This window comes from Suncus etruscus, chromosome 18 (genome assembly GCF_024139225.1).
Source record: "Suncus etruscus isolate mSunEtr1 chromosome 18, mSunEtr1.pri.cur, whole genome shotgun sequence".
In the NCBI taxonomy this organism is placed as follows: domain Eukaryota; kingdom Metazoa; phylum Chordata; class Mammalia; order Eulipotyphla; family Soricidae; genus Suncus; species Suncus etruscus.
This window is the reverse complement of record NC_064865.1, coordinates 61,998,488-62,025,845: the sequence shown is the minus strand read 5'-3', so window position 1 is coordinate 62,025,845 and position 27,358 is coordinate 61,998,488. Positions and strand designations below refer to the sequence as shown.

The 27,358-nt window shown below is 53.7% G+C and overlaps 2 protein-coding genes across 4 annotated transcripts in view; both read left to right on the top strand.

The window, feature by feature from the left end:
- The window catches only part of TMEM14C (transmembrane protein 14C), a 1,060,545-nt gene that overhangs the window by 979,379 nt on the left and 53,808 nt on the right, over positions 1-27,358 (top strand). The window lies entirely within an intron of this gene.
- Positions 16,682-27,358, top strand: part of LOC125996031 (N-acetyllactosaminide beta-1,6-N-acetylglucosaminyl-transferase-like) — a 37,523-nt gene continuing 26,846 nt past the window's right edge. The window contains exon 1 of the mRNA XM_049764991.1: positions 16,682-17,851. Coding sequence (XP_049620948.1) covers positions 16,915-17,851 — 937 coding nt within the window. The 5' untranslated portion in view covers positions 16,682-16,914. The remainder of the gene's footprint in view (positions 17,852-27,358) is intronic.

The window sequence follows — 27,358 nt, the reverse complement described above, 5'->3', positions numbered from 1 at the left end:
TTCCTTCCTTCCTTCCTTCCTTCCTTCCTTCCTTCCTTCCTTCCTTCCTTCCTTCCTTCCTTCCTTCCTTTTTGTTTTTGAGGCACACTTGACAGCACTCAGAGATTACTCCTTACAGAAATTGCTCCATATGGGGCCGGGCGGTGGCGCTAAAGGTAAGGTGCCTGACTTGCCTGCGCTAGCCTTGGACGGACCGAGGTTCGATCCCCCGGTGTCCCATATGGTCCCCCAAGCCAGGAGCAACTTCTGAGCACATAGCCAGGAGTAACCCCTGAGCGTTACCAGGTGTGGCCCAAAAACCAAAAAAAAAAAAAAAAAAGAAATTGCTCCATATAAATCTTTATTTAAACATCATGATTACAAGCATGTTTGTAGTAGGGTTTCAATCATAAACAATACTCCCCTTCACCAGTGCATTTGTTAGCACTTTTTAGTTATACATGTAACAGTGGAATGACAGCTGTTAAATAGGATTTTTTTAAGTACTATGTTGTGCCCTTGAATAAAGAAAATCCCACTTGATTATCTAAAAAAAAAAAAAGAAAGAAAGAAAGAAAGAAAGAAAGAAATTGCTCCAGGCTCAGGGGATCATATGGGATGCTGGGGCTCGAACCCGCACCCATCAAGGGTCTCTTTCTTTCCTTCCTTCCTTCCTTCCTTCCTTCCTTCCTTCCTTCCTTCCTTCCTTCCTTCCTTCCTTCCTTCCTTCCTTCCTTCTTTCTTCTTTCTTTCTCTCTCTCTCTCTCTCTCTCTTTCTTTCTTTCTTTCTTTCTTTCTTTCTTTCTTCATCTTTCTTTCTTTCTTCATCTTTCTTTCATTCTTTTTTTGGGCCACACCGATGATGCTCAGGGAATTCCTGGCTTGAGGGCTTGAAGGACCATATGGGATACCTACCGGGAGATTGAACCAAGGTTCATCCTAGGTCAGTCATGTACAAGGCAAGTGCCCTACCACTGCGCCATCACTCCAGCCCCTACCACTTTTTTTTTTTTTTTGGTTTTTGGGTCATACCAGGCAGTCCTCAGGGGTTACACCTGGCTCCATGCTCAGAAATTCAGAAATTGCTCCTGGCAGGCTCAGGTGACCCTATGGGATGCCGGGATTCGAACCAATGACCTTCTGCAGGAAAGGCAAACGCCTTGCCTCCATGCTATCTCTCCGGTCCTCCTACCACTTTCTTTTGGCTTTTGTTTTGGGGCCCTTCCTGGCAGTGCTCAAGAGAGCTCCTAGTACCAGAGATTAAACCTACATGCAAAGCCAGTAGTCCAGTGCCCCACACACACTGATCTCCCTCCCCACTGCCCACCCTACACTGCTGAAATCAGGGCTCTGGTTCCAGGTGTTCCTTGATAAGACAACACACCTTCCTGGGCTGATCCAACTCACGCGCAGCACCACCCACTGAGGGCCCCATGGCAAGGCAGGACGGGCTGTGAGGGTATTTTTATTTGTTTGCTTTGGTTGTTTTTTTATTTATTTTGCTTGTGTTTGGGCCACACCCAGCGACCAGGCTTCTACTGGTCTTTGACTCTGTCTGCCTGGGGGGGTTGCTCCTGGTGAGGCCTGTGGGAAGCCTGGGATGGGGTGGGGTGCCCAGGTGTGCCATGTCCCCCAAGTTATCCTTGGATCCGTGCCGGGGAGTTTTCATGAGCAGTGGCAGGTTTGGGCCTCCTGACAAGCTCCTCCATCCCCAGCACCCCTGGGAGTAGGCCTCAACTAGCTCAACAACGGGGCTAAGCAGAGATCTCTTAAGATCTCTTAAGTAGGATCTCTCCTCCCGGAGGTCCAGATACTCAGAGGGAGGGGGGGCTCTTGCTCGAACCAGCCCCAGCAGGGCTGGAAGATGCCCGATATCCAGGGAGAAGAGACACCCACACCGTGAGACCCAGAGAGAACACAGGGATTCCAGGAGATGCTTGAGTCTCAGACAGACAGACAGGACAAGAGCCCAGAGGACAGCCTGCATGTGGCTGCTCAGGCCAGACTGAGTATCCCCACACTCGGCCCCACAGAGAAGCCTGCACCCTGTGATGACCTATTCTTAGGAAGCAGACCTGAGGGCCGAAGTGCCAGACCATGGTATCTGTGCCTATATGTACAAGGCCCCGAGGTCCCCATGGAAAAGAAAAGAAAGGAGGGAGGGAGGAAAGAGAGAGAGAATGTAAGGAAAGGTGAAAAGAAAGAGAGAAATAAATGAAGGAAAGAGGAAGAAAGAGAAAGGAAAGAAGGAAGAAAGAGACCAAGAAAGGGACGGAGAGATAGTACAGTGGATAAGGTCCTTGCCTTGCATGCAGCTGACCTAGGTTTAGTCCCTAGCACCTTATATGGGACCCTGAGTCTGCCAGTAGTAAGATCTGAATGCCATCAGTGTAACCCCCCCCCACACACACACACACAATAAAAGGGAGAAAGAGAAAAGGTGTGTGAAGGGTTGTGTGTGTATGAGTGAGAGAGAGAGAGAGAGAGAGAGAGAGAGAGAGAGAGAGAGAGAGAGAGAGAGAGAGAGAGAGAGAGAGAGAGAGAGATCTACTGCATACATACTGCATGCCTGCAGCCAAGCTGTGTCTCTGGGGAAACACCCAGGGGTCACGCACACCCAAGTTCTCAGGAAGCCATGGACTTCGGCTGGAGTGAGGCGTTGCCCTTTGCAAATAATAAAAAAAAGGAAATCCCACTTATGCTTAAAGAACACTGAATTATATATCAAAGCAGGCCAACAGTTTCAGAAAGTGCCCTGGACCCCATTCCAGGGCGTGCGATGGCCCCCTGCTCTCTCCGCTCAGACCGAACACAGGCGGTTGAGTACTCTGGAGACTGCTCGGATCACAGGAGGCTCAGAGCTCCCGGGAGTGCTCCACGAGTGCTCCGAGAGCACGGACTCCTGCTGTTTTGTTTTGTTTTGTTTTTCCTTTTAGGGCCCCACCCAGTGATGCTCACAGGTTTGTCCTGACTCAGCACTCAGGAATCATTCCCAACTGTGTCATGGGGACCCGTAGGGACACCCGGGATCTAACCAGCTCAGCCAGCAGGCAGGTGTGCTATTGTTCCAGCCCCTAAGGACTCAGGCTAGAGGGCCTTCATAGCCAGCCCTGGGGCATCCTGGGAATCCAGGGATGGGGTCAGGTGTCCACTTGGGTCGTGTCCCCTTAGCTGTCCCCGGCTCCGTGCCTTGGAGTTTTCGCAAGCAGAGGCAGGTCTGGGCCTTCTGTCTGGCTCCTCCATCCTCAGCTTCGCTGGGTGGAGGTGTTTTGACTGGACCAAGTTCTCCTCTGGCTAATGGCCTGGGTCAGGCCTCACTCCCCACAGCCCACAGATCACACAGACCCTCACACCCCTCAGACCTAAAGCGTTTATCTCTTACTCATCTCTAGCTTGCTTATCTCTTTGTTTCCTGGCATCTGGCTCATCCTGTTTTTTCCCCTCAGGGTCCTGCCTGTGCCCCTAGGCTCCAGGGAAAATAACCCAGATCCCATCTCAGAAGGGCACCCTCAGCCTGCGCCCTGGGGCTCCATGTCACAATTCTCAGCTGTGCCTGGACCCAGAACCTCAGGACAGAGTCTCAGGGGATGGGAGGGGAACTCATGGTCCCGCCAAAGCTGCCCTAGCAGAAAGCTGAGCCTATGACCTCTTCTGCCAAAAAGACAGACAGTTCCCAGCGGGTGGGATGGACAGATGGTCTGGATTATGGGGCGGTGGGCTTCAAAACAGCCCCAGTGTAGTGCCACTGGCAGGATTTGGCTCAGATGGAAGTTGTGGGGGTGCGGTGGTGACAACAGAGGTTGGAGGTATGTGGCCCCAAGTGAGAGGGTGCGGACAGCCTTCCAGAGCTGGGGGAAGCAGGAAGGACTCCCCAGAACTTTGAAGAAGCATTACTGAAGATACCCCATGATGTCCCATGGGGGACTCAGTCCCAGGATGATCGTTGCAGATCCTGGGGTGGAGACTCCAACAGATAAGCACTTTAGCACCGAGAAACACATGAGAGAACAGGTTTGGTCTGAGAGATGGTGCTCAGTTGCTTGTTCCAGAAGTGTTAGGTAGTCACATGGTGCTAGGAATTGAGCCTGATTCTGTAGTCAAGGCAAATCTCTTAACCCTGTACTGCGTATCTGGCCTCTCACTCAAGAACAGCTCTAGTGACAGATGGATAGATAAGTAGATAGATAGATAGATAGATAGATAGATAGATAGATAGATAGATAGATAGATAGATAGATAGATAGATAGATAGATAGAAAGGTTGATGGGTGGGTTGTTGGTGGTGGTGGTAGCAGTGGTGGTGGTGAGCAGGGATCACTCCTGGTGAAACAAAGGGGGACCTTACGTGGTACTGGGGATCATGTCGTCTGTGTGTGAGGCAAGCATTTTAACCCCTGTGCTCTCTGTAACCCAAGATCAGGTTATGTTAAGCCCCCAGGCTGGGAGATAAAGACCAAGTCAGCCCCATGCAAGGCAAACGCCCTACCTGCTGTTATCACTGGCCCTAAAAATAATAAACTTTTTTCAAAAGAAATTCTAACTATATCAGGGCTTTGCTGTTCAGATAAACAGATAGTGATGGTGCTGAAGATGATATTTTTAGGGTCTTTTCATTCAGTCCTTGGCCTTATAGTTGGTTCAGTGCCTAAGTCTATAGTGCCGAGGGGCTGGAATGGCTATGTGGGGATGGCGGGATGGCACTTACCTGCGCAAGGCCATCTCAGGTTGCATCCCTGTCACCCCTGGTGGGTCTCCCAAGCCCACCACGAATAATTCCTAAGTGCAGAGTCAGGAAAAAGCCCCAAGCACTGCCAGGTCTGGCCACAATATTGAAATTCAGTGCCTGGTAATTACTTCATACTCTTTCTTTTTATTTTTCTCTTTTTCTTTCTTTCTTTCTTTTTCTTTCTTTCTTTCTTTCTTTCTTTCTTTCTTTCTTTCTTTTTCTTTCTTTCTTTCTTTCTTCCTTCCTTCCTTCCTTCCTTCCTTTCTTTCTTTCTCTTTCTTTCTTTCTTTCTCTTTCTTTCTTTCCTTTCTTTCTTTTTCTTTCTTTCTTTCTCCTTCTTTCTTTCTCTTTCTTTCTTTCTTTTTTCTTTCTCTTTCTCTTTCTTTCTTTCTTTTTTCTTTCTCTTTCTTTTTCTTTCTTTCTTCTTTCTTCTTTCTTTTTCTTTCTTTCTTTTTCTTTCTCTCTTTCTTTTTTCTTCTTTTTATTTTATTTATTTATTTATTTATTTTTGGTATTTGGGTCACACCAGCAGCAGTCAGGGGTTCCTCCTGGCTCTACGCTCAGAAATCTCTCCTTGTAGGCTTGGGGGATCATATGGGATGCCGAGATTCGAACCACCGACCTTCTCCATGCAAGGCAAACACCTTACCTCCATGCTATCTCTCTGACCCCACTTTCTTCTTTTTCTGATTTTTGGGCCACACCAGGCAATGCTTAGGGCCAGTGCTCTAGAGTCACTCCTGACAGTGCTTGAAGGACCATGGGGACTGAGCAGGGGCTCTTGCTTGCAATTTTTATTTATTGATTGATTTTTGTCTTTTGGGCCACACCCAGTGACGCTCAGGGGTTACCCCTGGCCATGCGCTCAGAAATCGCTCCTGGCTTGGGGGACCATATGGGATGCCGGGGGATTGAACCATGGTCCATCCTAGGCTAGTGTGGGCAAGGCAGACATCTTACCCCTTGTGCCACCACTCCAGTTCCCCAATTTAGAACTCTTGCCATGATGGCTGCACAGCAGATAGGAATGATCGATTGTGCTGCACGCTCGTCCTCATTGCAAGGATATTGCTGAATAAAGTCTGTCTGGACCACTTTTGAAAAGTAGAGGAGAGCAATAGCACAGTGGGTAGGGTGTTTGCCTTACACATGGCTGACCTGAGTTCAGTCCCTGGCATCCCAGAGGGTCCCCCAAGACAGCCAAGAATGATTCCTGAGTGCAGAGTCAGGAGTAACCCCTGAGTACCACTGAGCATGGCCCCCAAACGAAACAAAAAGTAGAGGAGGGGACAGACCAATAGTACAGTGGGAAGAGCGTTTGTTTGCCTTGCATATGGATGACTCGGGTTTGATCCCTGGTACCATGTAGGGTCCCCCCAAGTCCACCAAGAGGAAATTCCTGAGTACAGAGTTAAGAACTCCTGAATGCTGCTGGGTGTGGTCTACCCTCCTCCCCCCCCCCCACCCGTTCCGTGATGCTAATAATAACAGACTAAGAAAAGTAGGTGGGTCCTGGAGGAACAGTTGCAGAACTGTTCCTGCCTGGAACACCTGCCTGGAAAACATGGTCATGAGTTCAAGTCCCATGTGACTCGCATGTCCCAAAGCAACCCTGGAGGCTCAGCTTTCTGTGATCACTGCAGGCAAGTCTGTTCATATCACATCTGAGTGTGTGTAAACTCCACAAAAAGGGATACACACACTGTGGGCCAAGCACAGAACAGAAGAGGTGGGGCCAGAGAGATAGCACAGAGGTAGCCTGTTTGCCTTGCATGCAGGAAGACGGTGGTTTGAATCCCAGCATCCCATAGGGTCCTCTGAGCCTGCCAGGAGCGATTTCTGAGCCTGGAGCCAGGACCAGGAGTAACCCCTGAGAGCTGCTGGGTGTAACCCAAAAAGCAAAAAAAATAAAAATAAAAAAGAACAGAAAAGGTATCTGAGCATCTCAACCAGGAAGTGTGGCTGGGGGCACAGCCATCATCAGGCACTCCCCAAAGAGACAAGCAGCCAAGATAAAGGCAAACAGACTCAGGGAGCTGAGTGTGGGGTCCCCAGCCTGCTGTTTAAGCCCCCCACCAAGGGGCTACTCCCATCTGCTCTTTTTAGATTGTGATGGGAAGTCGGCCCCTTCCCCAGCAGGCAAGGGAGCAAGCCATTTCATGAAAGGCAGAACAAGTCATTGTCGTGCGCAGATCGGCCCGCAGGTGGTGCTGTCTTCCTGCCTCTCCCATCCTGGGCTAGTCTTGGGCTCTCGCACCCCCCAGGGGCCAAGAAGGGCCTTGCCTGCCAATTCTCCACACAATCCCTGGTGTCCTTAAGTGGGGGGCCTGAGCGAGCCTTTGACCTTAGAGTGAGGAGGCTTGGGTGAGCTGCAACCTTTCTTTAAGAACAAACAGAATCTGGGGCTGGAGTGATAGCACAGCAGTAGGGCGTTTGCCTTGCACACAGTCGACCCAGGACAAGCCTGGGTTTGAACCCTGGTGTCCCATATGGTCCCCAGAGCCTGCACAGAGCAATTTCTGAGTGCAGAGCCAGGAATAATCCCTGAGCACTGCCAGATGGGACCCCAAAACAAAAACAAAACAAAATAGATTAAACAAACAAAATAGATTAAACAAACAAAACAAATAGATTCTATTAAAAATTAAATGGTGGGAGGTGCAAATCAAACCAACAATGAGGTACAAGCTAATACCAACATAACTGGCACACATTACAAAGAACAAGAACAATCAGTGCAGGGGCCAGAGTGACAGCACAGCGGTAAGGTGTTTGTTTGCCTTGCATGTGGTTGCCCAGGACTAACCTGGGTTCGATCTCCAACATCCCATATGGTCCCCTGAATCAGAAGTGATTTCTGAGCGCATAGCCAGGAGTTATCCCTGAACGTCACTGGGTGTGGGCCCAAAACAAAACAAAACGAAGAACAATTAGTGCTGGCAGGATGTGGGGAGAAAGAAACTTTTATTCACTGATGTTGGGGAATGTCGTCTAGGCCAGCCTTTATGGAAAACAATATGGAGGATCCTCAAAAAACTGGAAATTGAGCTCCCATAGGATTCATCTATACCACTCCTAGAGATATGCCCTAGGGACACGAAAACACAATACAAAAATCTCTTCCACACACAGATATTCATAGCAGCGCTATTTACAATAGCCAGAATCTGGAAACAACCCAGATGCCCAACAACAGGTGAGTGGCCAAAGAATTTGTGGCACGTCTACACAATGGAATACTATGCAGCTGTCAGGAAAATGAAGTTATGAAATTTTTCTATACACGGATGGACATGGAAACTATTATGCTGAGTGAACTAAGTCAGAGGAGAGAGATAGACACAGAGTAGTGTCATTCATCTATGGGGTTTAAGAAAAATGAAAGACAGTCTGGTAATAATATCCAGAGACAATAGAGATGAGATGTGAAAGGTCCAGCCCATGATATGAAGCCTACCACAAAGAGTGGTGAGTTCAGATAGAGAAAACACTACACTGACAACTATTATAACAATGTCAGTGAGGGAATAGAAAGCCTGTCTCGAATACTGGCAGGGGTGGGGAGGAGGAAGATGGGGACCATTGGTGGCGGGAAGGCTACACAGGTGAAGAGGGGTGTACTTTTTATGACTGAAACCCAACTACAAATACATATGTAACCATGGTGCTTAAATAAAGATATCAATAAACAGGGGCCGGAGTAGTGATGCAAGCGTTAAGGTGTTTGCCTTGCACACGTCTGACTTGGGACGAACCGTAGTTCAATCCCCCAGTGTCCTATATGGCCCCCCCAAGCCAGGAGTGATTTTTGAGTGTATAGTCAGGAGTAAACCCTGAGCATCATCGGGTGTGCCCCCCCAATAAAATATTAATAAACAAATAAAAAATTTCAATAAATGCAAAATGAATGGTAAAAACAAAACAGTTGGGTCTGGAGCGATAGCACAGCGAATAGGGTGTTTGTTTGCCTTGCATCCTGCCAACCTGTTTGGATCCTGTTGGTGCTCTGAGTCTGCCAGGAGTGATCCCTGAGCACTGCTGGGTGTGGCTCCAAATCCAAAAGAGATCATAGGGCCGGGCGGTGGCGCAAGAGGTAAGGTGCCTGCCTTACCTGCGCTAGCCTTGGACAGGACCGCGGTTCGATCCCCCGGCGTCCCATATGGTCCCCCAAGCCAGGAGCGACTTCTGAGCACATAGCCAGGAGTAACCCCTGAGCGTCACCGGGTGTGGCCCAAAAACCAAAAAAAAAAAAAAAAAAAAAAAAAAGAGATCATAAAATGCAGGGGGGGGGGCTGGAGAAATAGCAAAGTGGGTAAGGTGTTTGCTTTTTATGTTCTATCCCCAGTACCCCCATGAGTTCCCCCCAAACTTGCCAGAAGTCATTCCTGAGCACGGAGCCAGAGGGAAGCCCAGAGCACTGCAGGCCCCAAACAAAGCAAAACAAAAATGAAAAAAAAAATCATTCACTCAACGTGAGGTGCCTCCCCAACACAACCTGCTCCCCTCTGTTTTTTTTTTTTATTTTGGTTTTTTTTGTTGTTTGTTTTTTGTTTTTTTTTTTTTGTTTGTTTGTTTTTGGGCCACACCCGGCATTGCTCAGGGGTTACTCCTGGCTGTCTGCTCAGAAATAGCTCCTGGCAGGCACGAGGGACCATATGGGACACCGGGATTCGAACCAACCACCTTTGGTCCTGGATCGGCTGCTTGCAAGGCAAACGCTGCTGTGCTAGCTCTCCGGGCCCCCCCTCTGTTTTGTTTCTCACCCTCCACACAATCCCCACTCTCACCACCACTTCCAGGAGTGGTAATGGGGGCCTTGCTGTCTGTTCAGTAGCCTCAGTGCTGCACCCATGGGTGACACTGAGGAGCCTAGTGGGTGCACAGCTGCTTTCATACACACACACAAACACAAACATTTGGGGTCACCTTGAGGTACCTGAGGTCAGCATGAGGGACACCTCGAGACCTCTCACAGGGCCCCATTGTCACCCCTTCAGGACAGCCTGAGGGACCCTAAGGCAGCCCAGCTGGGGTCAAGGGTGCAGGGGACACCCCCAGACAAGGAGCAACTCAGGCCCCCAAAATCAGAGACTTGGGGAAACCCGAGTCCAGTCAGTGATGCTCCTGCCTCATCTCACTCGCCCTCATGGCCTCGAGGCCTTAAACTGGTGGTGGCTGAGACAGGGTATCACCCTCACTCACCCCCAAAGTGCCAGAGGACAGACAAGAAAAAGGGCCTTGACCTAGTATTGGGGACTCCCCAGCTGACATGTGTCTATCTGTCTTTGTCTCCGCCCTCCCAGGGATGCTGAGATGCTCCTCAAACACCTTTCTAGATGCCAAGGCCCAAGCTGGTATCTATAAGTGAGCTGAACTGTGTCAAAGGCCTGGAGGTGGCCTGGATGATCTGGAGGTGCCTGGGTCAGTCTAGAAGTTGCTGGGCAGGATCTGGGGATGCCCAGGATGGTTTGGAAATGGCCACAACAGTTTGGAGGTGCCCGAGACAGTCTGGAAGTGCTCAGGATGGTCTAGAGGTACCTAGGGTGGTCTGGGGTACCCAGATCAGTCTGGAGGTACCAGGTTCGGTCTGAAGGTTGCCTGAAACAATTGGAGGTGCTCGAGTTCGTCTGGGGGTACCTGGGTCCAGGATGCTCTGGGTGTGCCTGGTTTGGTCTGGGGATGCTGGGTCAGTCTGGAGGTACCTAGACAGTCTGGGGGTGCCCAGGATGGTCTGGAGGTGCCCGGGTCAGTCTGGAGGTGCCCAGACAGTTGGGGGTACCCAGGATAGTCTGGAGGTGCCCAGGATGGTCTGGGATGCCTGGGTCAGTCTGGAGTTGCCCTGACAGTTTTGGGGTGCCCAGGATGGTCTGGAGGTACCCAAGATGGTCTGGGGTGGCCAGATGGTTTGGGGGTGCCCAGACAGTTGGGGGTCAGTCCAGGCATTCTGGGGTACCCAGGATGGTCTGGAGGTGCCCAGGGTGCTCTGGGGGTGGCCAGATGATCTAGGGATGCCCACGTCGGTCTGGAGGTGCCTGAGACTGTGTGTCCCACCTGTGATGGTGCCTGAAGACCTGTGACCCCACTCCCCTGGCCATGAGGACCAGCCTGGGAAACGGGGAAACAGTGCCCTCATCTGCCCTGCCGAGGGAAGTCTGTAGACTGGAACTGAGAGAAAGAGGGGATGGGAGGGCCTGATGATTCGCTGGAGCCTGGACTGGGCAGTGTCTGGGGTAGTCTCTGTGGAATCTGGGCACCCCCGTCCCCTGCTTCTCTCTCCTGCAGCCTTCCCACGAGGCCTCTTCCTTGGAAAAGAATCCTGAGTCCCTCCTGGCACCCGCCGTGTTGCCACACCTCTTCTTCCCTTTTCTCTTTAGGAAGAGAGATGGGCCAGGGGCCAGGAAGGGCCCCCGAGTCCCACCGACTCTGAAGCCGGCATGACAGAGCAAGGATGAGCCCAAACACCATCACACCACCTGGGACAGCAGAGGGAAGGGGACCTCCTGCTTCCTCCTTGTCCTTGGCTCTGAGCGGCTCCTTCAAGGTGATGAGGTCTCGGCCCGCTTCCGGCTTCCAGAGCCTTGCCCTGTGCCAGGCACAAAGTGCTGATGGAGGTGAGCCAAAGTTGCTGGGCAAGGAAGCCCTTGGCAGGGCGAGGAGGGCCAAGAAAAGGGGGCTAGGACCCAGGATTGGCCCAGGTCTCCCCGGAAAAGCTGGCCTGGATGTGCCAGTTTAAATACTCAAATGCCAGGGCCAGGGAGATAACACAGCGGTAGGGCGTTTGTTTTGCAAGCAGCCAATCCAGGACAGATGGTGGTTCGAATCCTGGCATCCCATAGGGTCCCCCTGAGTCTGCCAGGAGTGATTTCTGAGCACAGAGCCAGGAGTAACCCCTGAGACCACCAGGTGTGGTCCAAAAATAAAAAAAAATTATAACCCCCCCCTTTTTTTTCTTTTCTCTTCCTTTCTTTTTCTTCTTCTTCTTCTTCTTCTTTTTTTTTTTTTTTGGTTTTTGGGCCACACCCGGCGTTGCCCAGGGCTTACTCCTGGCTGTCTGCTCAGAAATAGCTCCTGGCAGGCACAGGGGACCATATGGGACACGGGGATTCGAACCAACCACCTTGGGTCCTGGATCGGCTGCTTGCAAGGCAAACGCCGCTGTGCTATCTCTCCGGGCCCTTTCTTCTTCTTTTTTACTTTTTTCCTCTTACCTTCAAACAGAAATACATAATTTAAACCATCTTGTTCTGCCTCTCAAATTGAGGGAGAAATAATGGAGGGCACCAAGACCAAACAGTCATATGAACATAGAGTAGAAATAAAAATGATCAGACTTGGGCCCGGAGAGATAGCACAGCGGTGTTTGCCTTGCAAACAGCCGATCCAGGACCAAAAGGTGGTGGTTCGAATCCCGGTGTCCCATATGGTCCCCCGTGCCTGCCAGGAGCTATTTCTGAGCAGACAGCCAGGAGGGACCCCTGGGCAACGCCGGGTGTGGCCCAAAAACAAAACAAACAAAAAAAATGATCAGACTTGGACACCAAATCTAAAGCCAACTACAACAGAAACGATACCCAATCTACAACAGGCTAGACTCAGAAGGGACCACTTGTACTAGTGGTCCTGGAGGCAATGAAGGGGCGATATAGGATGCAGGCTGGGAATAGGGGTGGAGGGAAGTCAACATTGGTGGTGGGAGTGCCCTAATTCAATGTCACTATGTACCTGAAATACCACCGTGAATGATTAGTGAACCACTTTGGTCAAAATAAAAATTACTAATAAAAATTGAAAAAAAAAAAAAAAGCCAAATACTCGGATGCCGAGGTCCAAGGCCTTTGTCTGGTTGAGCGGGTAAGAAGCTTGTCTTACAGGACTGACTCACTTCCCACTGCGTGTTTTCTTCTCAGCCTTTTCCGAGAACGGGTGCGTTGATGTCCCAGCCTTAACAAGTTCCTTGACTGGCCTTTCTGAGGTACTTCACTGAATGAGTCACCTTGGCACTGCTGAGCACAAAAGCAAGGAGCACACTTGGAGCCGTGTGCAGGCGTGCTTCTAGAAACCTCCGGAAGCTCATGGCCCAGCCCGAGGACAGGCCAGTTTTGCAGGGTCAGAGCCAGGCTCTGTTGGGCCCCAATTTCCAGGGTGGGTCATTGCTTGCCTGTCAGGTGGGTCCCTCCCCATTCAGGTGAGTTCCAGGAGGAAGGAAGTGTCCGTGCAGAGGATCCCCGGGATATGGTGCTGCTCTGCTATGCACTCTGTTTGGGTGTCTGAACCCACTCTGCAGAACAGAGTGGAGGTAGGTAAGAGCAAAAATATTTGATTTATTTTATTTACTTCAGGGCTACATCAGTGAGGCTCAGGGCTCATTCCTGCCTGAAGTGGTTTAGAGGACCAACAAAGCTGTTGCCAGGAATGGAACCAAAATCAGCCTTGTGCAAGGCAAGCGCTTTCACCTAAGTCTTATCTCTCTGGCCCAGGAGCAGAAATCTTTTTTTTGTTTGTTTTGTTTCTGGGCCACACCCAGTGGCACTCTTCACTCTTCCAGGGTTACTCTTCACGCTGCACTCAGAAATTGCTCCTGGGGCCAGAGAGATAGCATGGAGGTAAGGCTTTTGCCTTTCATGCAGAAGGTCATCAGTTCGAATCCGGCTTCCCATATGGTCCCCCGTGCCTGCCAGGAACAATTTCTAAGCATGGAGCCAGGAGTTTCCCCTGAGCACTGCCGGGTGTGACCCAAAAACCACACACACACAAACACACACACACACACACACACACACACACACACACACACAATTTCTCCTGGCTCAGAGGACCATATAGGACACAGGAAATCGAACCCAGGTTCATCTGGGCAGCCTCATGCAAAGCAAACATCCTACCTCTATGTTATCACTCTGGCTCCAGGAACAGAAAATGCTTCGCCTGTGATGGTGGGCACTGGGCCTCACTCTCCAGTAGGGAGGAGCCCCTCTGGTTCAGACCTCTCTCTGGGGCCCCTTCACTGAGGCCTGTCTGTGCTTTTCCCGCTTTCCTTCCCAGTGATTTTGGAGGGACAGTGTGGGCTGTGTGCTGTGTTCAGGGCTGACTTCTGGCAGTGCTCCAGGTACTATCTGTGCTGCCAGGGATGGAGCCTGGGTCTGGGGATGCAAAGCAAGTGCCTTCCCCCTTCCAGCTGTTAGAAGTTTGACCTCCCAAGTCTCCTTCCCTGAGCCAACAAGGACCAGAAATGCTCCCGTCTGGGGAAAGAGCCAGATGTAGACAGATAGCAGAAAGAGACTACATGGCTGGGAAGGAAGTGCTGGTCATGGGGTCTCTGTTTGAGGTCAGTCTCTGTCTCTGTCTGAGTCTCCCAGAAGTGATGTGGCTGTCCTCAGTCTCCCCATGGAGGTCTTGGGGCCACCACAGACCCAGTTCTCAGGACAGGATGCCAAGAGGCAAGGCTGGGATTGAGCAGTTGTAAGCCCAGACGGGTGGGAGCTGCAGCTCCCTGTGGCCTTTTGCTCCCTCAGTTTTCATGGCATTGTCAAGCATACTCGACCCCCGAGGGCATGGAGCCACAGTAAAGCAGAAAGGAGAGCGCTGGGTCACAGGGTCCCAAGAAAAATGGGAGCGAAGTGATGGCATCTCCTCCCATCGGTGCTCCTCCATGAGACACTCAGGGTGTCCCAGGAATGATCTGGTGTAGGTGCACTCTGGCGGCAGAGTATTGCTCCCTCTGTTTCCAGAACCCTTGGGCCTTGCCTTCATTGTCTCAGAACTGCTGCCCCGTGGGTCGGCAGGAAGCATCCTTGCTCTTTGCGGTGACTCACTGCCACCCCCTCTGTTAGCTGGCGCTCTGCCCAGAACCTAGAAGCAAATTGCACAAGGGCCAGAGCAGCCAAGAGGGTCAGGAGGAGGGAGGGAGCGCCGTGGAGTCTGGGGTGGCAGAACAAGATGGAATTCATTCCTCTGAAAGAGCTGGCACCACCCGGGCGCCGTCAGAACCTGGCGACGCTTCTGGAGCCCCACATGGAAGGACTGGCCGGCATGCCAGGCCACTTGCTGCGGAAGCCGGGATCACAGGCACCCTGTGACGGACAGGACAGCAGGGTGGTCGCCGGGCTTGGAGCACATCGCTGATAAAGGAGCTTTCAGGGCTGCCGAGGAGAGGAGGTGGCAGGAACAAAGGGAGTGAGTGCAAGTATCTGGGTGGATTAGGAGGAAATGTTAGAAAAGTCATCTGACCGCTTCCAAAGAGTGTAATTTGGTTTGATGTCTTCATTGTATTATTCCTGCTGCTAATCTCATTCCATGTAGACAGTGGCTCAGAGTGGGCAGGACAGTAAGAATATCTAGCAACGAGAGAGAGAGAGAGAGAGAGAGAGAGAGAGAGAGAGAGAGAGAGAGAGAGAGAGAGAGGGGGGCTGGGGCTACCACAGGCAGGACCCCAGGGTTTTTGCCCCAATACTGCATGGACCCCGAGTACGCTGCCAGGACTGACCCTTGAGCCCACAGCCATGCGTAGCCCCTGAATGCCTAAGTACTGAGTACTGCCCCCAAACCAGAGACAAATATTTAGAAAAAATGCCTTATTTCAGAAAAGATTGCGCTTGTCTGAGTCCCAGATCTCGCCTGAAGATGACATCTGCTCACAGGCATTTGAGCAGGACACACTGAGAGGAGGGTCGTGTAGGTAGGCGCTGGGTGGTTATCTCTGTGGCATCCTTATGTGGGATCCAGCCGGCTCCCTGGAACCTGAGGCTCTCCGGGTCAGTGCTCGGCTTGGGTAGGAAGAGTCAGCAGGGCCCGGGAGGTGGCGCTGATCCTCCAGATGTTCAGGGCAACCCAGGGCACCAGTAGCATGTCTCTAGCTCTGGTCCAGTCACTGGGCGTGGAAACCGGTGGGACAAGACATCCCTGGAGGCTCTTGGCCTTTGATTAGGTAGGAACGAGTGGCTCGTGTCCTCACGTCCCAGGGACTGATACGGCCTGGAAGCATTCCTCAGGGACACAGGGACACCATAACAGGGAGGGGCCACTAGGTTGTCCTGCAGAGGCACATACGACTGGGCAGCTCCCCCCCAAGTGGCTCTGGTTCTCTGATTGTGGGCGCCATCCAGCATGAGGGGACGGTGTGAACATACGAGGTGCAGCTGCGAGGCAGAGTACATGGAGTGTCAGCGTGTGTGTGTGTGTGTGTGTGTGTGTGTGTGTGTGTGTGCACGCAAGCTGTGAGGCTTGACCAGGTGGGGGCATGTTGCCATGTGACTATGCGTGTGTGTACCGTATGCATGGGCTATGATGAGGTGTGAGGCCGTGTGATGAGGCATGAGGCTGTGCGAGCGCAAAAGTAAGTCAGCCCCAGGGAGGAGCCTGAAAGAAGGGGTGTGAGTGCGGGTGTCAGCTGTGAATTGGGGACCTCTTGTGAGCCCTCCAGAGGCTGTCTAAGCACAGAGTCGCCGATGTCACAGATGAGGAAGGGCCTGGGAGAGCTAACTAACCCTCTGGCCTCTTCCCGAGTTCTGGAAGCTTCCCGGCACCCGCATGCTGTCTGTCCTGGGCTGTGGGCTCCGTAGCCAGCATTGTCCTCGCTGCCCTTGCCTCTGTGGGAGAGTGCTGGGCAGATGGGGTCCATCCTGGGCCGGGGTGTGTCTTTGCAGGGCTGTCCCCTCATGGAGAGCAGGGTGGTGGTTTGGCCTGCCCCAGCAGCAGGAGGGGGCTTGGAAGGATCTCCATAGGCGGCGGGGTGGCGGGCGGCCTGGGGGCGTGGAAAGGGGCTGACCAGGCCCAAGTCCTCTCCTCACAGGCGCTCTTGGGCAGGGCCACCGTGACTTGGCCCCGCTGCTTAAGCAAACAGGGTGGGCGGGCAGGCAGGCAAGCCGGCGCTGAGTGCAATGATTAACAGGAAGCCGGCCTAGCACAGTCGCCAGACTCGGGCCAGGGTGACAGCTCCCGGCCGTGACTTGCAGAACAGTCTCCTCTCCTGCCCCGCAGTGGGGGCCGGAGGGAGCCTGGAAATCGCAGGCCCTGAGGCCCTGTCTGGTCTGTGGGAACAGCTAGGCAGGCAGGGGTGTGGCAGCAGCAAGCGGCTGCGTGAATGAGTTGGGAAGGAGGGCAGAGGGCAAGAGCCCAGCCGCAGAGAGCAGAGGCCGTGGAGACTGGGGAAAATGTAAGTGACGGGTGTCGGAGCCCCACAACCCTTGGCTGGCCGCTCTTTCACCCCTTCGATGATGGACTGGCTGCCAGGCTCCTGGAAACATGGCCTCTTCCTCCTGTCTCTCGCCTCGGCCCTCATCTTCGTCTTTGTTTACCATAACCAACTCGGGATGGACAGACGTTTCCTGAAGGCATCCCTGGTCAACGCTTCTGTCCTAGAGGAAGTCTGCCAGCAGATCTTGGGGGGGAAGGTGTTCCCCCTGTCAGAGAATGCCCTGCAGATCCCCCCGGGCCCGGCCCCCTGCGATGAGTATCTGGCACACAGCCACTATCTGACAGCAGCGCTCTCGGCCGAGGAGGCTGACTTTCCCCTGGCCTATGTCATGGTGGTCCATAAGGACCTCAGCACCTTCGAGCGGCTCTTCAGGGCCATCTACATGCCCCAGAACGTCTATTGCGTGCACGTGGACCAGAAGGCACCCCGCGACTTCCAGGCGGCCGTGGGCAGGCTGCTGAGCTGCTTCCCCAACGCCTTCCTGGCCTCCCGCACCGAGTCCGTGGTGTACGGGGGCATCTCACGGTTGCAGGCCGACCTGCACTGCCTGCAGGACCTGGTGGCCTCGGGGGTGGCCTGGAAGTACGTGCTCAATACCTGCGGCCAGGACTTCCCGCTGAAGACCAACCTGGAGATCGTGCGCCACCTGAAGGGCTACCGGGGCCAGAACATCACCCCCGGGGTGCTGCCACCTGCCCATGCCGTGGGCCGGACCAAGTTCGTACACCGGGAGTTCCGTGGCATGGGTATATCCTATGTGATCAAGACGGCCAAGCTGAAGCCTCCTCCGCCCCACAACCTCACCATCTACTTCGGCTCGGCCTATGTGGCCCTCACCCGAGAGTTTGCCAACTTTGTCCTGGGCGACCAGCGGGCCCTCGACCTGCTGCTCTGGTCCAAGGACACCTACAGCCCCGACGAGCACTTCTGGGTGACGCTCAACCGGATCCCAGGTATGCGTGTCTCTTGGCCTGTGTGATTAGGCAGAAGCATGCCTGGTCACAGAGTCGGCTGGGGGATCGGGGGGGCTGGGGGTTCACTCCTGGAGCGCTGGCAGGCCTGCCCCGTCTGGCCGACACGGACGCAGCGCTGCGGGGATCGATGGTGTGCTGTGTCCCTAAGGAGGTACTGGGACTGCTTGTGGGACGGGGCGGCAGGGACAGTGTGTGTGTCTGTGCCTGATGCTGGCAGTGTGGTGGCTTTTGCAATCAGGAAAGGAGGAGGTTCTGCAGGGCAGGTTGAGCATGTGAGTCACCTCTGAGCTCTGCAAGGTCCCATATCGGAATTTGATTCCTTTCGACCTAAGGGCAGGAGGCAAGGGACGTCAACATTCCATCAGGCTCCTTCCTGGAGTCAACCCCAAATGTCAAGCGCCTTGAAAGTTTCCTCGCTCCCGTTTCCGTCTCGTGGGCAGAGACTTGGGGTGCTTTTCTGACGTGCTAATGTCTCTCAGCTGACCCAGGCATGTGCAGGTCCTAAAGCTGTTCCTGAGGCCCCGTGTTCTGGGCTGATGTCCCTAGAGCGCCCGAAGGATTCCATTGCTTACAGCGAGCAAGTTCAGTGCTGCGGGCTCAGATCTGTCAGCTCATCTTTGTGCCAAAGGGAAAAGGGTCCAAATGCAAAGCAAGCTCTGGCTCACGTGCTGACAGGGTAGGCTCTGGCCCGGGTATGTGGGTTGTCATCTGCAGCTATGGAGGGCACCGAGCAGCCACTGTTCAAGTTGCCTGGTGGGGCCATCTGTAGAGTCAGTCACTCACACACACACACACACACACACACACACACACACACACACACACACACCAGGTGCTTACCCTCCTCCCATGGTCACAGTCCCCAGGCCACTCAGCCATCAGTACCATGTTTTGACATCCCCAGCCTGGGTCCCAGAGAGGGTGACAGTGCATCTTCTGGGAGGTTCCTGAGACTCAGCGGGGCTCAGGGTTGGAGGAAGTTGTGTGTGCCCCAGGCCTGCTGCAAGACTTCCGGGATAAAGGTGCTTTCCCAAAACCCGTCTAGACCTGTAGGTCTCACTTCCGGCTTTCCCCAGGCCACAGGACAGGGTGCCTGCTCCCCAGATGGCGGCCACACGGATGCCACATAGAACCCTAGAAATTAGCCTCATGGTGCATTTTGTTGTTGTTGTTTTTTTGGGTTTTTTGGGGTCACACCCGGCGGTGCTCAGGGGTTACTTCCTGGCTGTCTGCTCAGAAATAGCTCCTGGCAGGCACGGGGAACATATGGGACACCGGGATTCGAACCAACCACCTTTGGTCCTGGATTGGCTGCTTGCAAGGCAAACGCCGCTGTGCTATCTCTCCGGGCCCGTTACTCCTGGCTATGTGCTCAGAAATCGCCCCTGGCTTGGGTGTACCATATGGGATGCCAGGGGATCGAACCTGCAACTAGCGCTTGCAAGGCAGACACCTTACCTCTAGCGCCACCTTCCCGACACGGGGTGCATTTTGAAGTTGGATCTTACCATTGGAGGAAGGCAGTGCTAGCTCGGTTCTCTCTCTCCCGGAAAGGCCTTGATGGGCAGATGCTGGTGCACTGGGCAGGGCTGAGCCTGGGCCTCTCCTGGGCTCCCCTCAGACTTCTGCCTGCCTACACATGTGTGGGGCGACTTCGTGTGTAAGCCCCCTGTTCTCAGAGTCAAGTGGGGGCTCTGTCTACACTTACTTAGTCTGTGGGTTCAGCCTCTTAGGGCCAGCTGCCCTGAATTTGGCCTGAATTATGGCTCTACCTGCATGGTGCTTGTGGTGGACTGAACCCCTGAGAATGTGATGAACCTGAAGCTGCTTTCATGCCAGTCCCGGTGTCTTCTTTCGTCCAAGTCTCTCCCGCTAAGCTGGACGAGCCAGGGTGTGGCCCCTGGCACAGGGGTGCTCTGCAGGTGTGACCCAAGAGTCGGGTCCCCAGTGCTGCAAAATGACAAAGGAAACAAGATGCTTGTGTTGTGTGCTGGTTGTCGGAGGAAGGCTGGCCCTGTGCGTGGTTTGGTGGCAGCACAAGTGACTGCCAGGCCTCAGACCCCATCACTCCCAGGGGGCGCTGTGACTTGGGGCTAGCATGGGCTTGTGCTGATGCTTGAGTGACTTAGCCCCTACTAGCCAGACAGACCAAGATGGACTCCACACCTTGGGCAGACGCTGGCCCTGTGGCCTTTGCTGGGACCATGAGCTTATTTCCAGCACGGGTCTGCTGTGATCCTGCTCTTATGAAGGATATTTGGGGAACTTGTACCCACTCGGTGTTTCAGGTTTACTCCTATTCCGTGTGTAGGGGTCACTCCTGGCGGTGCTCCAGGGCTCAAACACGGGTCGGCCACATGCAGAGCAGGACCTCACCCCTGTGCTCTCTCTGGCTCCGCCAACTGTTTTGAAGACATCGCAGGCAGAGAGAGAAAGTACCCACATGGGGAGAGAGCACAGAGTGAGGAGCTCCTCCACTGGCCCTAGTCGAACCCCCGTAACTCACAGGTTCCTCTTGAAGGTGCCCAGGCAGCTGGTGAGGGGGCACTCAGCTCATCTCCTCAGGAGATGGCCCCTCTTAGGCAGCGTCTCTCCCATGGGGCCTCTGTGCCAGCCTTGTTCCCTTGGCACAGAATGTGCCTTTCAGCCCTGCTGCTGTCTGCATTTGAGCCCCAGACACATGTGTGTGTTGGTGGGGGGGTGGGGGGGGGCTGGGTTCAGCTTCCAGAGTGACCTGGCAGCCCTAGGCCCCTTCCGGTCTTCAGAAAGCGCCGAGGTTTCCAGGCACGTCTCTGCTCTCTCCCGCTTGGGAACAATGCAGGCAGCACCTTCCTGGCATTTCCCTGGCAAACCTCCCTCACCTCCAGGCACCTTCACTCACTTCCTCTGGCCAGGGTGGAAAGTCTGAAGTGCTTTTAATGGAGTCAACTCATCCCCCGGGGAGAATTTTCCATTCCCTCCTCCTGCTGCTCTGGGACACTGTGACTGCCGTCCTACTGGGGAACTTGGGCATTTCTGGGCTCAGGCACTGGCAAATGCCAGGCAGGGCTGGGGTCAGATAGGTGTTCAGAGGGTGTCATGACTGAGGGGGGCTGGGAGTGAAGGTGATTGGGGTGCTGGAAGGAACCCCACCTTTCCGAAGGGCCTAACTGAGCACGGCCAGCGTCTGCCTGAACTTTCCCCAAGCGCATGGACAGCCTTCAGTGTCTCCTGCCAGGGGCTCCCTCCTGCCCTTCGTGGTGCTTCCCAGCTTCTGCAAGGTAGTTGTGTGTGAGGAGGTCTCTCATAAGCCTCAGAGGGTGGTTGGCAGTGCTGGTCATGTGGGCATGGGACAAGGGCTTTCTGGTCTCAGAGAGCCATGCCCTGCACAGCTACCATGGGTCCTGGGACCTAAGGGAATGCATGAAAAGCAGGCCCTCCCAGACCCAGGGGCACTTTCCTGTCCTGCTGCCCCCACCCCAAAGCCAGAGGCCTGAAGCTTCCTGAATTACCTTTCTTCACACCTGCTTAATGTGCAATACTGGGCAAGGCCTCTTCACCTAGTTGGGGCAGGCAAGGTGGACTTCCTGGTATAGCCACTCCCTGGCCAGAGCAGCAAGGCGACCCCACAGAGCACAAAGTCCAGAGCCCCCAGCTGCGGCAGCTGACCAGCCCAATCCTGACCCTCGGACTCGCCCTGCTGCCTGGCTTCCAGGGTAAAGGAACAAAAACACTGCGGAGCATACATGGGCGGTATCTGAAGAGTCCATTGAGTTCTAGAACTTTCCCATGCATCTGGCAGTGCCACCAGAGCCTCATTCACCCATGGCAAGTGCCCTGCACTGAGTCACATCCCCGGCCTGGCCCACTGGTTTACTTTATGAGGGTTTTGGGTTTCATTGGTTTGTTGGTTTCTGGGCCACACCTGTGGCCTCAGGGCTCACTCCTGGCTCTGCGCTCCTCTGGGGTCACTCCTGGCCTGCTCAGAGGACCATGTGGGGTGCTGGGCATTGAACTCAGGTCAGCCCTGTGCCAGGCCTGTGCCCTCCTCGCTGTGGTGTCGCTGTATAACTATTCATTTTATTTTATTATTTTATTTTATTTTGGTTTTGGGGTCACACCCGGCAGTGCTCAGGGGTTCCTCCTGGCTCCACGCTTAGAAATTGCTCCTGGTATGCTCGGGGGACCATATGGGATGCCGGGATTTGAACCAATGACCTTCTTCATGAAAGGCAAATGTCCTACCTCCATGCTATCTCTCCAGCCCCCTTTTATTTATTTATTTATTTATTTATTTTGGTATAACTGTTCATTTTAAACTAATAAGACTGTGAGAAGCCGTAAGAAACCTTCACTAGCAGACCCAATATGTAACAGCTACAGTCACCTCTCTCTCCCCCCTCTCTCTCGCTCTCTTTCTTCCTCTCTCCCCCTCTCTATCTCTCCCCTTCTCTCTTCCTCTCTCCCTCTCCCTCTCCCTCTCCTTCTCTCTCTCTCTCTCTCTCTCTCTCTCTCTCCCTCTCCTTCTCTCTCTCTCTCTCTCTCTCTCTCTCTCTCTCTCTCTCTCTCTCTCTCTCTCTCTCTCTCTCTCTCTCTCTCTCTCTCTCTCTCTCTCTCTCTCTCCCCCTCTCTCTCTCCCTCATCATCTACCTTCAATCACCCGTGTCTGTATTTGGGAAGAGGGTTGGGCTCCACCCATTCCTAGTCCTAGTTCTGTGACCAGGGGACCCCTTGCAGGGCTGGTCACCTACAAGGCGAGTACCTGAGCCCCCAGTCTGTACTTACAAACTGTGTTGTCCCTACCACTTCACCATGAGTTCCTAAGAATGGGGCACAGTTAGGAGCATCATTGACACCAGGACAGCAGGACAGAGGTCAACACAGCACGCCAGTCCTGTTCCCCCTTAGTGCTGCTCATAAAGTGCCGCAGGCCCAGGTCCGAGCCCAGCTGCATCTCTGCAGGTGTCTTCCGATTCTGCTAGCTGGTTCCAGGCAGGGTGGCTGCTGAGGTGTTGCTGACGTTTCCCCTCCAGAAAGTTAGCTTTGGAGGTATTTGGGGGCTAGGGCCACATCCAGGGGTGCTCAGGGCTGCCTCCTGGCTCTATGCTTCAGGATCACTCCTGGCGGGGAGCAGGGTTTTAGCCAGGGATGGAACTCTGGTTGGGTGTTGTAGTATATGAAAAAGTTTCCATAAGATGATTCTTGGAATTGTTGTCTATAAAAGTGTTTCCTTAGGATTGTTCTGTGACTTTTGCCCCACCTAACCCTTCCAGGTGGGGCGCTGTGGAGTTGGCAATAAATAGCTTGAGGGACAGGGGAGAGGGTCCTTCTGTGAAAGCTGCTGGCTGCAGGAGGATTCTCTGGCTCTCCTTGCCCGATCTTTTACACCCTATCCTTCTTGTCTGTGTGGATTATTATTTGCTGCGGATAAATATTACCAAGGTCTTCCCCCGAAAGGGGACAAGGGGATGGGAAGTAATTTCTCATTCTGGGGACTGTTCTTGGATTCACAAATACCCAGCAAAGTTAACAGCGAAGATACATTACAGGGTGTCTGCCTGGCTGCCCTGTCTGCCCAGCCTGGGAGCGAGCATTTTGGTGTCCTGCCCAGCAGCCATGCAGCTTGTGTGGGACATAATCATGAGCACCGGCCTATCCTGGCCCATCTTTTCCGGAGGAGAAGTTTGCCCCAGGTTCCTCGCTCCTGGACTCTGCCTGGCTCCAGGGGGGACCTCACAGCTGCCTGCTGAGTTGTCACAGTGGGCAGCCGCTGTGGTCCACGAGGTGCAAAGTCCTCCTCCTCCCTCAGACAGGCCTGTCCTCCTGGACTTATTCACTTCCACACAGACACTCTGGGTGGGTCGCACCATGAGATGCAGCCTGGGATCGGGCACTTCACCTGGAGCTCTGCCTTGGTGGTGGGGCCGAGGTGCTGGTATTCACTGGCCCAACCAGATTGTGTTTGGAGGTTTCTCTCCCACTCCCTGGGGTTCCGCTAACACCTGCCTGGTTGGCACATGCATCCCCTGTCCCCTCCCATGAGGTGGCAAAAGAAATGACAAATCCACCCTTTATCTACAACCAGAACGGGCCACGCAGAAATAGTCTTCCCACACTGATTTTCTTCCACCCCCGTGGGCCTTTTGGGTGGTGAGAGCTCATGTAGACCTGGCTCTGCTCCCAGCTGCAGGCCCTCGGGTCCCTTCTGGGAAAGGGGTGGCACTTAAAGGAGAAGGGATGACTAGCCAGGGAACAATGAAAGTGGAACCATGAAGGCATCAAGGAAGGGAGCCCCGGGGACCTGAATCAGGTGGAAGGCACTGAGTGGGGCTGGGGGAAGCTGGCAGTGCTGTCGGGCCTCTGCAAGTCTTGATATGCTAGTGGTAGAACTGGCATGGGGTCTGCCCTTGGTGCCCCAGAGTGATATTGGGACCGGAGAAATAGCACAGTGGTACGGCACTTGCCTTGCATGCTACCGACCTTGGACAGACCTTGGTCCCCCGAGCCTGCCAGGAGTGATTTCTGAGCACAGAGCCAGGAGAAAGCCCTGAGCACTGCCGGGTGTGGCTCCTAAAGCAGTAAGAAAAACAAAATAAGAACTTTCTGGCATGGTTTAGAGTTGCCCAATGGTTTGGGCCCTCCAAAACCTTAGCTGCAGGTGCTGGCCTGCGCCCCAGCCCCAGCCACACCTACCTGGTGCTGGCAAACACCATCTCTGTTTGGCTGAGTTCCTGTGGGCTCTGCAGAGGCCCCGCTGCTCTCTGCGCCCCATGTTCTGCTTGCTGGGTGCGTCCCCCGCAGCACCTGCTCTGTGCTTTGATCTATGACTGGCCCCAGGTTGTCCTCAGCTCCAACTCCAACCTACACTCGCCAGGGGCAGCACAGACTCGCCCCTTCCCATTGGGGTCCAGCAGTGATGAGTCCCTGCTCGGCTTGCGCCCCTGCAGAGGGACCCTGCAGAGGGATGGAGTCGTACCTCCGCTGGCTCCCTAACAAGGTGTGGGCCGAGAGGGAGCACAGGGCGAAAGAGAGGAAGAGCCACCAACCTCCCTGGCTCCCTTTCTTTTTTCTCATCCCAAGCCCGTGTTCTCCATCATGGTCATTTTCTCCCACCCGGACTGACCACCTCGCTGCCATGATGGGCAAGGTCCAAGTTGAGATCACCCACCCACCCGGTGGGGGAATTGCCCTACAGTCATGGTTTTTGCTAGTTTGGGGGTTCTTTATACTTGGGCCACACCCAGTGGTACTCAGGGTCTGCTCTGGGCTCTGTACGTCCGTGGGACCTTCGAAGCTTGAACCTAGGCCTTGCTCCCAGCCCCGAGTGCGATCTGGATTCTTGGTTTGGTGATGTGAACTTGGCAAAAATCACCCCATCTGAGGATTCTTGTCTCTTGTCACCACCAGTATTGATTATGGTTTGGTTCTTGTTTGTTTGGGGTTTTGGACCACACCCTAAAGTGCTGGGGGCTACTCCTAGCCCAGTGCTCATTCGTTCAGAGAACCAACGGGTGACCTTCCCATGATGTGGCAGGCAGGGCCCAGATCCCACCACCAGTGAGAGATCCTGGAATAGGGCCCGGAGAGATAGCACAGTGGTGTTTGCCTTGCAAGCAGCCGATCCAGGACCAAAGGTGGTTGGTTCAAATCCCGGTGTCCCATATGGTCCCCCGTGCCTGCCAGGAGCTATTTCTGAGCAGACAACCAGGATTAACCCCTGAGCACCGCTGGGTGTGACCCAAAAATAAAAAAAAAAAAAGAGAGAGAGAGAGAGAGATCCTGGAATAACAGGGCCCTGAGCCTTCCGGCAATCGCCACACCAGTGGTTAACGGGAAAGCAATTGTGAAACCAGAGAAAACACGTTTTCTCCAGACACTCAAAATTCGCCTGTTAAGTGTCGTTTAATCCCTCCAGTCGCCAGCTGGTGGATGGCGAAAGTTGGGAAAGACCCCAACTGCTCTGCTCCGGTCCTAGAGAGGAGCCCATTTGTCTCTGGGCACTTGAAACCAGGGGTGTAGGCCAAACTGTTTCCTCCCTGAGAAAAAGTCACACACAGAGCACTAGGGGGGACTTTGCAATAATTCCAAGCCATTCACTCTGGGTGACCTGTGGCCTTGAAACCATTCCCTCAGCTTAGTTCCTTATTTAAGGAAACCCCCAGGATTCTGTCTGAGTGCGGGGGAGTAGCTGTCAAGGAGGCAGGAGAGCTTGGAGCTGTTTCCAGGAAACACTGTTATGAAGGCACCTCACGGTCCTCAGGGGCCTCGGGTGTGGCTGGCACCTGCGTTCTATCTGTTGTTGCTGCTGTCTTTCTCTGACTGTACCGTACACTCGAACACACACTCTGACTGCAGACATGAGCTGTCCCAATGCTCATTGTACTCAGCGACGCTGGTCATATAATGCACGGCATACCATCCTCTTGGTGACGCTCTGCTTGTACCAATGCTTGTTGCGCAAAGCCAGGCTCCTGCTGTAGTGATGCCCATGGTATTCAGATGCTGTGCTCACAATCAGGATGACTGAGTGTGATGAGTGTGAGTTCATGTGTCCTGTGATCATACCGATGAGCACCTTATGCTTTCCTCATACTCTCCTGGGGGGCCTCCAAGGCCCTGTGCAGAGGGGCTTCATATTCTCACCCAGTCAACTGACAAGAGAGAATCCCAACTGTACCATGGCTTTGGCGGCCTCAGCCAAGCCGGGCTGGCAGTGCTCAGTGAGCAGGGCTTGGTGCCCGGTCATGCCAGCAGCGCATAGGCATGCCAAGGGCTGGGAGGAGGAGGAAGTTCCAGAGACCACCGAGATTGCCAGGTCCTGTCCCAGAGAGGGGGCACCTCTCCCCCCCGTGGGCGCAAAGTCATGTTCGAGATTCTCTGTCATGAGCAAAATCCCTCAGTGATGCCCAAGGCAGACAGGAGATAGATGAAGTGAGGGGATCCTTTGGTGTCCCCAGAAAAGCCTTTTTTCCTGGTCCTGGGGCAGTTTGCCGCCACAGTGCTGGAGCCAGTGGCTGTGAGGTCTGTGCTTGTAAGACAAAAAATAGGCGAGGGGGTGGGATGGCAGAGCCGCTGGGGCTCTGGGGCACCCCAGGGAGAAGCCCGGACCCGCTTGCCTCTGTGGGAACTGCCTGGTCTCTGAATTCCAGTGCCTGGGAACTGCCTCCTGAGAGCTGGAGGGCAGAAGAAAGGCCAGCTCGGTCTCCCTGTGGGACTGTCCAGGGGTCACACAGTCAGGGGGACATGGTTCCCACCCCATGCACATGCGGTCCTGTGTTGTTGGCTACTTGGAGAAGATGGCCCAGCCAGCCATGGTGTTTCCACAAGCCTCCAGGGCCTAGCAGGAGCCTGAACGTGGAAGGGAAGAGGATGTCCAGGGAGTGAAGGCTGGCCTTGGCTTTTCCGTGACTTGCCGTGTTTGTAGAAAGCACTCAAGATTTAGCTTTATCCTTAAACGGGTTCATTTTTTTGCTCCTTCTTCCACTTAACCTGAAAATCTCAAAGTGT